The 13,440-nt window shown below is 45.6% G+C and overlaps 1 protein-coding gene across 2 annotated transcripts; it reads left to right on the forward strand.

Moving 5' to 3' along the window:
- Positions 1-141: 141 nt before the first annotated feature.
- On the forward strand, positions 142-13,183 carry LOC115530638 (pantothenate kinase 1). Of its 2 annotated transcripts, none has more exons than XM_030339299.1 (9): positions 142-624; positions 1,875-2,021; positions 2,444-2,649; positions 3,311-3,500; positions 4,876-4,939; positions 5,023-5,199; positions 5,879-6,002; positions 6,346-6,471; positions 11,219-13,183. In XM_030339299.1, exons 1-9 carry the CDS (start codon positions 381-383, stop codon positions 11,276-11,278), a joined length of 1,338 nt encoding a protein of 445 aa, XP_030195159.1. In that variant the 5' UTR covers positions 142-380; the 3' UTR covers positions 11,279-13,183. The 2 variants fall into 2 exon arrangements, with proteins under 2 accessions (XP_030195159.1, XP_030195160.1); XM_030339300.1 differs by lacking the exon at positions 142-624 and adding an exon at positions 1,333-1,517.
- The last annotated feature ends 257 nt before the right edge of the window (positions 13,184-13,440 follow it).

The following is a 13,440-nucleotide window of genomic DNA, read 5'->3' on the forward strand; positions in this document are numbered from 1 at the left end:
ACATGGTTTGATATTTAATAATAATAATAATAGCCTTCTTCGAGAAAGACTAAAGTATGAATTAATGCCAGATTACTGCGCGTTTTTTCGGGGGAAGAAGCGCTGAGAAGCAGGTGCCCGTGACGTCAGCGAGTGGCAGGAAGTAGGAAGCCGTCTGAGAGAGGGGGGCTTGGGAGGTTGGGGGGTGTATATATAAATAATTATGTATTTTATCTATGTCAATTACACACAAGCTATGGTCGCGCTGACTGCAGCGTTTATTACTTGTCGTTAGCGATTGTGTAAAAAACGGTCACGTGAAATTCAGCATCAGGTTTGTCGGGAACGAGCCTGTTGGGAACGCTCCTTATTGTTCCGGTTCTCCGGGCCTGCGTTGAGACATGGCCGACAACGGACGGTCCCCCGAACAGAAGAGACCGTGTCACCATGTCCCTCAACCCGGGGATGTTAACGGTTCTACCGTGGACACGGGCTGCGGCACCGTGGACTCGGGCTGCGGCACCGGGGACTCGGGCTCTAGCGGCGCCGGTGGAAGCCGAAGCAGCAGCGAATGTTTTGATGAGGAGGAGCCGAAACTGAGCAGAGTCCGGCGGAGGACAGACTCCTGCAGGAAGAACAGACCGCGTAAGTTTTTTATTTATATAAATGCGATATAGCTGTATTGGTCTTGTTAATTTATATATATATAATGATTGTGTGTACATGCATACATAAATATATACAAAAAGAACATAAATAGTATGTATATGTTGTGTATATGTATCGTTATTTTATAAATAGGATCACATTTGATTTATTGCGGTGTTTTTTTGACGCCGGCACAGAATGAAGTAATGTTCTCTGTGTCAGAGTGCACATTCCAGGACACCTTTATCACTCAGCCGATCATTGACAGATATGTCATCTGTTCTCTCTCTCTCTCTCTCTCTCTCTCTCTCTCTCTCTCTCTCTCTGTCTCTCTGTCTCTCTCTCTCTCTCGCGCGCCCTCTGTCTCTGTGTGTTGTATGGATCCTTGTAAAGCTTCCCATTTGCTGGCTGAGAGACGTCAGCTGTCTGCTGACGGAGCAAACAGCCAATCAGCAGTAGGGGGAGCGGGACCGACTGCACAACATAGATCAACAACAACAGTATAGTTCCCCAACGATAATTATGTTGTTATACTGGTTTCTGTGATCGTAAGGGGAGCCTTCTAGGCGTTGCCTTATTTGCACTGTCGTGCCCTGAAAACATCCGACAATGTACCAATCAGAGTGGGACATCTCCCACTGCAACACAGAGCACCTTATCGCCTTACGGGCAAAGGTGAAGCTGAGCAAATGTTACCCTGCTGGACTCAAGTCTCAGGGCACATCAGACTCAATAAGCTGAGAATGTGCAAAACACAACAGCTACAAAAAAACCTCTGCATTCCTAAGAACACGCAGGGCAGTGATCCAGGGAGCGGAGCGAGTCGGTGACCTCTGGCTCAACCCGCTTCGAGAATCGATATTTGTTGTAGAACATGCGGTGTAATACATGTAAGTACTCTCGGTAAACTACAAGTACTCACACAACGAATGAGATCTCTGCGTTTGAGCCATCCCTGCGTGGAGCAGTGGTAGAGGGCCGCCACAGGGAGGCGCTCTAGAACCAACTCCCCGTCCACGGAGTATTATCCCTCAGTGTTTCTATCGGTGTGAGAGGAAGCCGAAGCAACCGGAGGAGAACCACCGGAACATGGGGCGAACGTACAGACTCCAAAGGGAAAGGTGGAGGGTCTTCGAACCCAGGACCTTCTCGCCTTGAGGCAGCAGGGCCTGACCCCTGTAGCACTGTGCCTAAGTATAATTTGACGTGCATTATTTACCTCTGTTCCTCTTTTCCCTTCTTCCCAGCGTTCCCGTGGTTCGGGATGGACATCGGAGGAACTCTGGTGAAGCTGGTCTACTTTGAGCCGGTCGACGTCACTGCTGAAGAAGAACAGGAGGAAGTGGACAACCTGAAGTCCATCCGGAAGTACCTGACCTCCAATGTAGCCTACGGTAAGAAATATATAGAGGGAGGGGGAGAGAGAGAGAGAGAGAGAGAGAGAGAGAGAGAGAGAGAGAGAGAGAGAGAGAGAGAGAGAGAGAGAGAGAGAGAGAGAGAGAGAGAGAGAGAGAGAGAGAGAGAGAGAGAGAGAGAGAGAGAGAGAGAGAGAGAGAGAGATGTGTGTACTGCCAAGTGATATGAGTCCTCTGACGGTCATGAAGGGGCCCAGAGGGGGATAAAGAGCGCTGGAGCCCCTAAAGAAAGAGAGCGAGGCCGAGGGGACGGCCCAAGACCCAGGCCAAGCTGTTCCATTATTCCATTTCATTCTGCTAATCCCTCTCATAAAACAGTTTGTGTATATATATATGACAGACAGGTGGTGAGCCCATAACAGTCTCATAGACACGCCTCCTTGTAATGTTTGGTCTCCTAGGCGACTCGGGCATCAGGGACGTGCACCTGGAGCTCCGGAAGCTGACCATATGTGGGCGGACAGGAAACCTCCACTTCATCCGCTTCCCCACTCAGGACATGCTGGGGTTCATCCAGATGGGACAGGACAAGAACTTCTCCTCCCTGCACACCTCCCTGTGTGCCACTGGGGGCGGGGCCTTCAAGTTCGAACAGGACTTTGCCACGGTGAGTACCTCCCTCCCTGTTCTTCTGACTATCTGTCCGTCTGTCTCCCCTACCCGTCTACCCCTCTCTGACTACCTGTCTGTCTCTCTGTCTCTCTGTCTGTGTACTCGTCTGTCATTCTACCCATCTTTCAGACTACCTACCTGACAGGTCTGACTGCCTGTCTCCTAATCTGTCTGTGTCTGTCGCTCTGATTACCCTTCTCTCTGACCACCTGTGATGGCAGGTCTAAAGTCGTTTACGCTAGATGACCTGGACTGTCTCTCTGACTACCTGTCTATCTATCTACTCGTCTCTAAGTCTACCGGCCTCTCTGACTACCTGTCTCCTCATCTGTCGGTGTCTGTCTCTCTGATTACCCGTCTCTCTGACTACCTGTCTGTGTGCAGATGGCAGGTCTAAAGTTGTTTAAGCTAGATGAGCGTGACTGTCTCTCTGACTACCTGTCTGTGTGCAGATGGCAGGTCTGGAGCTCTGTAAGCTAGATGAGCGTGACTGTCTCTCTGACTACCTGTCTGTGTGCAGATGGCAGGTCTGGAGCTCTGTAAGCTAGATGAGCGTGACTGTCTCTCTGACTACCTGTCTGTGTGCAGATGGCAGGTCTGGAGCTCTGTAAGCTAGATGAGCGTGACTGTCTCTCTGACTACCTGTCTGTGTGCAGATGGCAGGTCTGGAGCTCTGTAAGCTAGATGAGCTGGACTGTCTGATCCGGGGGCTACTCTACGTGGACAGCGTGGGCTTCAACGGTCTCCCCGAGTGTTTCTACTTCCAAAACCCCTCGGACCCGGACCACAGCACCAAGCACAGCTGTAGCCTGGACAACCCCTTCCCCATGCTGCTGGTTAACATCGGTAATACCCCCGCACTACTAACCCTTTACTACAGCCCACACTACTAACCCTTTACTACAGCCCGCACTACTAACCCTTTACTACAGCCCTCACTACTAACCCTTTACTACAGCCCTCACTACTAACCCTTTACTACAGCCCTCACTACTAACCCTTTACTACAGCCCTCACTACTAACCCTTTACTACAGCCCTCACTACTAACCCTTTACTACAGCCCTCACTACTAACCCTTTACTACAGCCCTCACTACTAACCCTTTACTACAGCCCTCAGTACTAACCCTTTACTACAGCCCGCACTACTAACCCTTAACTACAGCCCGCACTACTAACCCTTTACTACACCCTACACTACTAACCCTTTACTACAGCCCTCACTACTAACCCTTTACTACAGCCCGCACTACTAACCCTTAACTACAGCCCGCACTACTAACCCTTTACTACAGCCTACACTACTAACCCTTTACTACAGCCCTCACTACTAACCCTTTACTACAGCCCGCACTACTAACCCTTTACTACAGCCCTCACTAGTAACCCTGTACTACAGTCCTCACTACTAACCCTTTACTACAGCCCTCACTACTAACCCTTTACTACAGCCCTCACTACTAACCCTTTACTACAGCCCTCACTACTAACCCTTTACTACAGCCCTCACTACTAACCCTTTACTACAGCCCTCACTACTAACCCTTTACTACAGCCCACACTACTAACCCTTTACTACAGCCCTCACTACTAACCCTTTACTACAGCCCTCACTACTAACCCTTTACTACAGCCCTCACTACTAACCCTTTACTACAGCCCTCACTACTAACCCTTTACTACAGCCCTCACTACTAACCCTTTACTACAGCCCTCACTACTAACCCTTTACTACAGCCCTCACTACTAACCCTTTACTACAGCCCACACTACTAACCCTTTACTACAGCCCTCACTACTAACCCTTTGCTACAACCCTCACTACTAACCCTTTACTACAGCCCTCGCTACTAACCCTTTACTACAGTGTAATCTACTAACCCTTAACTACAGTCTACACTACTAACCCTTAACTACAGTCTAATCTACTAACCCTTAACTACAGTCTACACTACTAACCCTTTACTACAGCCTGCACTACTAACCCTTTACTACAGTCTACACTACTAACCCTTTACTACAGCCTGCACTACTAACCCTTTACTACAGCCTACACTATTAACCCTTTACTACAGCCTGCACTACTAACCCTTTACTACAGTCTACACTACTAACCCTTTACTACAGCCTGCACTACTAACCCTTTACTACAGTCTACACTACTAACCCCTAACTAAAGGCCTACACTACTAACTTGTAACCATGCCTGTTGTTATTCAGGTTCCGGGGTGTCCATCCTTGCTGTTTACTCTAAGGACCACTACAAACGAGTTACGGGGACCAGGTATGACCTATTCTCCCTGCTGATTGGCTGAGCTAGGGGGCGGGGCCTTTCCCGAGCTGTGTTCTGATTGGATGTGTGTGTAGTCTAGGGGGCGGGACCTTCCTGGGGCTGTGCTCTCTGCTGACTGGCTGCCAGAGCTTCGAGGAGGCGCTGGAGATGGCGGCTAAAGGGGACTCCACCAACGCCGACAAACTGGTACGAGACATCTACGGAGGGGACTATGAGCGCTTCGGTCTGCAGGGAGCCGCCGTCGCCTCCAGGTCAGACATGCACGCACGCGCACGTGTACGCACGCGCACACGCACGCACGCACACACACACGTGGACGTAGCATCTGTGTCATGTAAAAGGTTGACGTAGCATCTGTGACGGCACCCATTGGTTGAACGGTTTTGACGGTGTACAATTGTCGAGACAGACACCTCTGCGTCAAGAAAAGACTGTCACCTGCATTCGGAAAATAATGGAACATTAATGTAGTGTTTTGTGGAGGCTTTTTACTCCGTTTTCTCTACATCGCATTTTTACGAACGGACAAAATACTTCTGATCTCACATTGATGGTCATATAAGACAGATACCTCATACAAAAGTGTGAAAGGGTTTTGGTTCAATTTCTATTTAATTCCTATTTCATTAGACAACACGGTGAAATAGGTGTTCTCAATGCATAACATGGAGATGAGCTAGCCACTAAGCGCCACACCGAATGAGGACAAAATGTGATGGCTTTGTATTGCAGGAATGAAATCACATCTTTCTTTTGAAATATAATGGTGAACAACCTATAGTTGGAGGAACCACATGTTAGTCGCTTCTACATGGTCTTCACAAACTGGCGGTCTAGCTGAGCATGAATCGAATGTGTTGTAGTTTGAGGATGTCATGTGTTGTAGTATAATTATGTCATGTGTTGAAGTTTATTGATGTCATGTTGCAGTTTTGGTCACATGATGTGCAAGGAGAAGAGGGAGAGCGTCAGTAAAGAGGACCTGGCCAGAGCGACGTTGGTCACCATCACCAACAACATAGGATCTATTGCACGCATGTGTGCAGTCAACGAGGTACAAACACTCACTCACTCACTCACTCACTCACTCACTCACTCACTCACTCACTCACTCACTCACTCACTCACTCACTCACTCACTCACTCACATACTCACATACTCACTCGTCCTATTGGCTGTGAGGAGGCTTGAGATGTCTCTGGAACTTGATTGGATTCCAACTGTGGCAAATTGAACTGATTACACGATATGAAAAAGCAATACCCAGTTACAGTTTTTGATTTAATTTAAACATTTCGAGAAACATATCCAGAGATACGTATATATTACATAAACAAATGTTTCGATTGACATTATTTGGCCGCTAATCATTTCTATTTGTGGCTGTTTTATCCAGAAAATCGAACGTGTGGTGTTTGTTGGAAACTTCCTGAGGATCAACACAGTGTCCACCAAGCTGCTGTCCTATGCCATGGATTTCTGGTCCAACGGACAACTCCGAGCGCTGTTCCTGGAGCACGAGGTACAAAACCCTTACCCCTAACCCCGCCGCTAACCTCAAGCCTAAATTAGAGCCCGAACCTAACCCTGTCCTTCACCACGTACTACTGGAACACACCCTCACCCGTACCTTACCTACCCTTTACCTAACACTAACCATCAAGTTAAAGGGACACCGTGGAGTTTACACATTGTCCATTTACAGGGAGTCCTGCTCATACCGTTGTGGTTAATAATCTGCACCGCAAAAAAAGTTCGAAGATCATTGTCAATTCCAGAATATGTGCAAGACAAATAGAGGAATCGAAATAGCGTTTTTCTCTGACCCACGGTGCAATAAGTAGAAAAGGATCAAATTAGGTAAAGTTAAATAGAATAAGTAATATTTACAATTAATCATTTCTAAATAGTGCAAAATAAGTCAGAATAGTGCCAAGGTAGGCAGAACAAATCGGTAGACATACAATAAAGTAAGAAATTGAATAAATCTCTATTGGCCCAGGACTCGATTCGACCAAGTTAGCAATTGTCACAGTGAGCAAATATCAATGCAAGGGGATGAGGTCGACGTCATTGAAGTTAGGGTAGAAAAGAAAAATGAAAGGTAGTTTAGCGATTTCTCTCTGGCAAACATTCTAAGATAAAAGGTGACTGTCTGGAAAACCCTGGGCAGAGTAATAGCTTATTTATCCTTGCCATACTCCATACACAACATAACCATTACATGTCCAATGAGTTACAGATCCTCTTTTATAACATTGAATGAAGGACAGGCACCAGGGTTATCAAGTTCAGCTCTATCCAACTGACTCTCTCTAATTACTGTATTTTCCCAAATATATACTGCGGATCTATTCTTGATTTTACAAACCAAAGCCGTTGCTGCTGCATATTTTTCAGAACAGATTATCGGGAGATTTCGGTGCCGTTTATAGCGATTTGCAAATTCCAGTGATAAATCATGGTTCCCAATGCCGTCAAGACATAAGGCCCATCTGCTCATTTACATTCAAGGTCTACGAGTAAAAGATAACCTAATTTTAGCCTGCCAGTGCCTCATCTACACCTTTCCAAGAAAGCCCGCCATCTCCCTAGAGTGGTAGGCTGAAAAGTCGAGGGAAGAATGATCTAAACCCTTCACCTGCCCTGTGGGGGTGGCTAAAGGGGAGTGAGGATGATGACTGGTTGAAGCAGCCTCCTCTGGCGCGCTCTGATTGGACTCTGGGGCTTGGTGCGGCTGCACACCTGTTGCACATGGAGTAATCAGTGTGCACATGGAGTAATCAGTGTGCACAGGTTAAACCGGCCATCTCCACACAAACCCGGGAGATCTCCTGGAAGGCAAGAGCCCCCCCCCCCCCCCGTCATGTTAATTATCAAACCTTTGCAACAGGTGTGCACCCAGTCCAAACCGAATCGGCCAGGTGAGGCTGCTTAAACCAGCAATAATCCACCCAACCGCCTACATTCCCCTTATTCTTACAGTCTGCCCTTGTCCTAGACATAACCCTTTACCAAACCCTTTATCTAACTCTTACCCATCGTGTAGCCTTTACCCAAAGCTACCTTAACAAGTACAAAAACAAGCTTATTCGAAACATCAAAACCACAATGAAACCATTGTGATAGCCATTTAAAATTGCCCCATCATTATGCATATCACTGACATTTATTAGAACCATAACAAGGGGTGTAAAAGTGCCTGTGAAATTATTTATAATATTATTTGTTCATACAAGGAAGTGATTTGGAGAGGATGGTGCAATAAAGACATGAAGCAACACACTATCAAGCAAAATATTAAAAAACAAATGTTACCGGGAGAATTGACACTATTAATTAACAATATGTACACACTTAGTTATTATTGATTATTCATTATTTACGCTGTGGAAGGCAAAGACAGGGCTGGAGGCTACTAAATGGGTTGGGGTCGTATCATGTAGCCAGCCATACGGTGATACACGATAGGATGGACTCATCGATGGCCCTGTAGAACTTGACCATCTTGATTGTTGACACACAAGACCTGTGTGTTGCAAGACAGCTGTCCTCACATAGGCTGATGGATGAAGTCACAGCCTCTTTGTGTTGATCCAGGCTTCAAAGATCCCAGTCTGTGTTATGAAGGCCGTCACGCAGGACCTCTACTGCGTCTTCGCTGCTCAAATTCTTAGATCTGCGCACGACAGGTCTATAGAGGTTTGGTTTCTGCCTGCCTACTGGGATCACGAGGATAAGAGTGTGACTGCAGAGTGTCAGATAGCCCAGGAGCCGCCTAGGGGAGTGGGTGAGAAGCTTCGGCTGATGGTGACTTAACAGTGATCCAAGGTCAGGCTTTTAATCAACCAGTGTTTCCCCCAGTACTGTGTTGTTAAGGAGGCCGCCTTAACGACAATAGGGCCCCGCCTTGACTACCAATGTATATTAAAAAAATATATATATATATTTTTTTTTAATATACATTGGTAGTCAAGGCGGGGCCCTATTGTTGTTAAGGCGGCCGCCTTAACGACAATAGGGCCCCGCCTTGACTTCCAATGTATATATTAAAAATATATATATATATTTTTTTTAATTATTATGCATTAACAAAGTAGAAAACTCTCGTAGGGAGAGAAAACCTACTTCCATCAGGTGTAAAAAATAAAGATCAATAATGCATCGGTAATACTGTTACAACAATGGTCGTGCCATAAGGCTTTTGAATGGAATTGAAACGGAGACACCCCCCCCCCCCCCCCTCCCGCGCTCCCTGAGACCACCTTGACTAAGACATCTTCTGGGGGAAACACTGTTAACCGTTTATGTTTGGGGACTTTGAGTTAAGTTGCCATTGTCAAAGTCCTAACTGGGGTTCCCTCTCCCCGCTCCCTATATCTGGTCTGCGAGTTACCTTGGAGCCTTGTGCATGCCAGCCTCGGGGGGGGAGGGGCATGTCAACGCCAGCCAATAGAAAGGAAGAGAATTCCCAGAGAGTGTCAAAGGGCGGACAGGTTTGGAGAACCTGTCCGTTTTAAACGTTTTGCAGCAGCCAGCCTTCATTGGAACACCAACCGTAAATCCTTTGTTTTGTAACAAAGTTCCGGTTTGCGTGTAGGAGCCGAAAGCTGGGCAGTGCTCGAGAGGAATTTGGTTTGGATGCCCCATCTCACACTCCGTGAAACACAACAACAGAAGAGGGAGAATGGTCTCTATTTGTCCTGATAAGAAGCTACAATTTGTCAATTTTGTTGCACAGTGTGCGATGAGTATTCCCAGCATAGGCGCATAAAGTCCTCTCTATTTGAAGCACAACGGCGCATTCCTCTACCTCTGCCTCACTGTTCGGCCAAGGGCCAAAGCTCCTTGACCGAGATAGCCAGAAGATCCACGGATGAGCTGTACCTGAGCATCTCATCCCTCATGGAAATAATTTGCGGATTCACAATAAACTGTAGCACAAAACACTATTGACCAGCAAAAACAGAGAAGTGGGTCCATACACTTCTGCTACCTTGGTTACGATGACATTGGTTTAGCAAAGCTATCTTAGCTTTTTGTGTCCTCTTGTGGGATATTTATTTGGTTTGCGGAAATCGATTTCTAGATAACATCCAAGATACAACAAACTTTGTGTGGTGGTTAATGCCTTCGATACAGCATGGTTCCGCTCTTGGCGCACAACAACTTCCCACCACCAGTACACATATACACACATAGACATTGAATACGTCCAACTGGGCGACACACAGGTGTGTGTGTGTATGGTCATCCGGGGGAGCATGCATGGCCGTGGTTGCATAGGCTGCTGTGGTGGGCGTGTGTGGGTCTCCGTGGGGCCAGGGCTCTGACCGCAGTGGGAAAGGCTGCTGTTAGGGAACAGAGTCGCTTTGGTCCTTAATGGGGACCTATTACGCTTTTTTGACTTTTATGACCTATAAACGTTGTTATAATGATTGATAGCCATGTTTAACCATACTGAAGTGTCAAATAATGAGGAACATGCATTTCGACGTATTCCCTGCTGACAGTCTGGGGTGGCTGTGCAGAGCGCTAAACACTCGGGACAACGTTTGCGATTCACTTGTTCACATTTCCGGGAAACATCTACGTAGAGGCACTCCTGCCGCGCCCCCATATGCCGGGTCAAATCTGCCCGCGCGTGCTTCAAGGAAGGTAACCAATCACAACGGAGTTGGGTTGGCAGGAGGGGGGCGAGGGGGCGGAGAAGGACGAAACGGAGCGTTGACAGAGAAGGCTGAAAGCGCCCAGATGAGAGGAAGAGTTCCCCGAAAATCTACATCGTTTTTTGTGTATGGTTAAACATGACTATCAATCATTATAACAACGTTTAAAGGTCATTAAAGTCGAAAAAGCATAATAGGTCCCCTTTAAAGACCTGTGTCGTCTTTCTGCGGCTAGAGGCTGAAAGAGGTGGGGTGCTGGGCGAGTTGGTCCTCTGCTATCTTAAAGAATAAGTTATTATATATTATATAAGTTACTTATGTGGTTGAGTGTTAGGTGTATAGGGAGTTTTCTGAGTTGAGGTCAAGGTTGGAGGCTTTTCCAGCTGAACTCTGTCTGTAGCCATACCAGACTGTGATGGAAGGGGAGGGCGATGTCGATGTAGCACTGACTTTGTTTCTCCGAAACTTGGTCAGTTGCCTTGTTCTTCCAGTGCCACTGAAGCACAACGTCTCGTGGAAAATTGCGTGATTCTTATGTGATGCATTTATATTAAAGCAAAGTACCAGCTAATATCGATCTGTATCTGTCTCTCTCTCTAGGGTTATTTCGGCGCAGTGGGTGCCTTCCTTGAACTACTGAAGCCGTCTGAAGACCTTTAACTTTATACTGACCTCTACGTGACCTCCGTAACCCAGCAAGGCGTCATAGATCTATCCATCTATGTGTCCATCATCTCTAGACATCACAGATCTATCCATCTGTCTGTCCAACATTGATCCAGCCACCTATCATCTCTAACTAGTGCTGGCTGCTTCCTGCTGCTTGGCCAATCACAGGCGGCTCTTCATCTGATCCAGACCTCCCTTCGGGCGGGGCCAGTTGACCCCCTTCTCTGCGGGGGGCTGGCTTGGTGAATCATCCCACCGGTGTGTTCCAACTAAACCATCACTAGTTAATGAGCAGGTTGGTTTGGTCGCCTGTTCTGGTACTATCGGAACTCAGTTCGTTATGAACTTAACTACAAATAACAAAAGTAATTTTATGATAAATTTCCATTTAATGTCTTCAAGTGTCATGATTCCGATTAACTTATTTTAATATTTTGTAAAAGAAACCCTCTATCTTTGTCTGTCTGTTTAACTGTCTAACTGACTGACTGCCTGTCTGTCTGTCTGCCTGTCTGTGTTGTTAAAAACGACTTTGGAGGATTTTGTGGCTTCATATTCTTCGTATTTGTTGATGATGTGAAGGTAAATCTTTCTAGACCCGTTGTATTTTACTAACATTACCGAGAGATTGAGACAGCATTCAGTCATGTATCTGCAAGTGTTGAAGTAGTGAGAGAAAAGCCTAACACTTAATATTGTTGTTACCATCGGATACCCACCCTTTAGATAACAAAAGGGATTAGATTAGGGGTAGATTAGAGTAGGTTTAGATAAAATAGCGATTAGATAACATGATAAGATTAGAATTATATTAGGATTAGTTTGGATTCGGTTATGATTCTTCCCCGTCCTGGTGAAGGTGCACCTTTGCTTCTTTATTGAACAAAAGTGAGCGAGATCTGTTTTTAATATATGCATTATTTTTTATCAAATCTCTACTTGAACCTGAAATGTGAACCATTTCTATCATGAGGATCATCCTCAGATATCATGTCTGTAATGTTCAATACTTAAATTATAAAGAAAATGTATGTTATAATTTGAAGAAAATATCATACTGCGCCCAGTGTTCCTTACTCGCTCACCCATCCACTCTGCTTATACACCATTCACATCCCTTGCTAACATCATGCTAATAGCTCCTAGTTCTAGATACAATCATGCTTACAGCTCCTATATTGAGCTAGCATCATGCTAACAGCTGCTGTATTTAGCCAACACCATGCTAACTGCTCTTGTCTGCAGCTTGCATAATGTTAACTGCTCCTGTATCTAGCTTACATGATGCTAACATAATGCTTGCAGCTCCTGTTTCTAGCTAATATGCTAACAGCTACCATCTTTAGCTAAAATCACGTTAGCAGCCCTTTCCTCCATCATGCTAACGGCCCCTATCTCTAGCTAACGTAATGCCAACGGTACACACACACACACACACACACACACACACACACACACACACACACACACACACACACACACACACACACACACACACACACACACACACACTACGCCATACACACAAAAACAAACGCACACCAGTGCAGCAGTATATATGGAGTTGATCACATGACACTCCAGGACATTCCTGTACCACCCTGGGCTGTCTCCTAGCAACCGCCCCATCTCCATGGCGACCCCTCTGACTTGGTACCATTCAAAGTCCCATCGTGAAGCCTGTCGTTGTCATAGAAACGACCATCTTCTACACTACCATCAAAACCATTGCAGAGGGTGAAATGTGTCGTTGATTGAGTTATCATAGCAACCATCATTACTAAAATGGTGTCTTGTTTGATATGTTGTATTATATATGTAAATGATCAATGAGTTTATGCAAATGTCGTTAATAAAACCTTGTTTGTGTTCAGAAATAAACTAATGTAAATAATGGTTTGAACTCTTTCTTTAGAATCAACACACCCTCAAATATCACTTGCCGCTTAAATCGTGTTTGGTTATCTAAATATATGTATGCATATATATACGTGTTTATATATATGTATCTACACATGTAAATGTATATATATGTATTTATATATATATGTATATATATATATATATATGTGTATATGTGTGTTTAATAGCCGATATGTGTTTATTTATATCTATGAATTCAGTATATTAGATACTGTCTGGCAGTACAACAT

The sequence above is a fragment of the Gadus morhua genome, chromosome 18, assembly GCF_902167405.1.
Source record: "Gadus morhua chromosome 18, gadMor3.0, whole genome shotgun sequence".
Taxonomy (NCBI): domain Eukaryota; kingdom Metazoa; phylum Chordata; class Actinopteri; order Gadiformes; family Gadidae; genus Gadus; species Gadus morhua.

What these genes read in the sequence shown, in the direction of transcription:
- LOC115530638 (XM_030339299.1), top strand. Translation starts at nt 381, where the DNA reads ATGGCCGACAACGGACGGTCCCCCGAACAGAAGAGACCGTGTCACCAT. An exon ending in CTGCAGGAAGAACAGACCGC is followed by an intron (nt 625 to 1,874) that starts GTAAGTTTTTTA and finishes CCTTCTTCCCAG; the next exon opens with CGTTCCCGTGGTTCGGGATG. An exon ending in CGCTGTTCCTGGAGCACGAG is followed by an intron (nt 6,472 to 11,218) that starts GTACAAAACCCT and finishes CTCTCTCTCTAG; the next exon opens with GGTTATTTCGGCGCAGTGGG.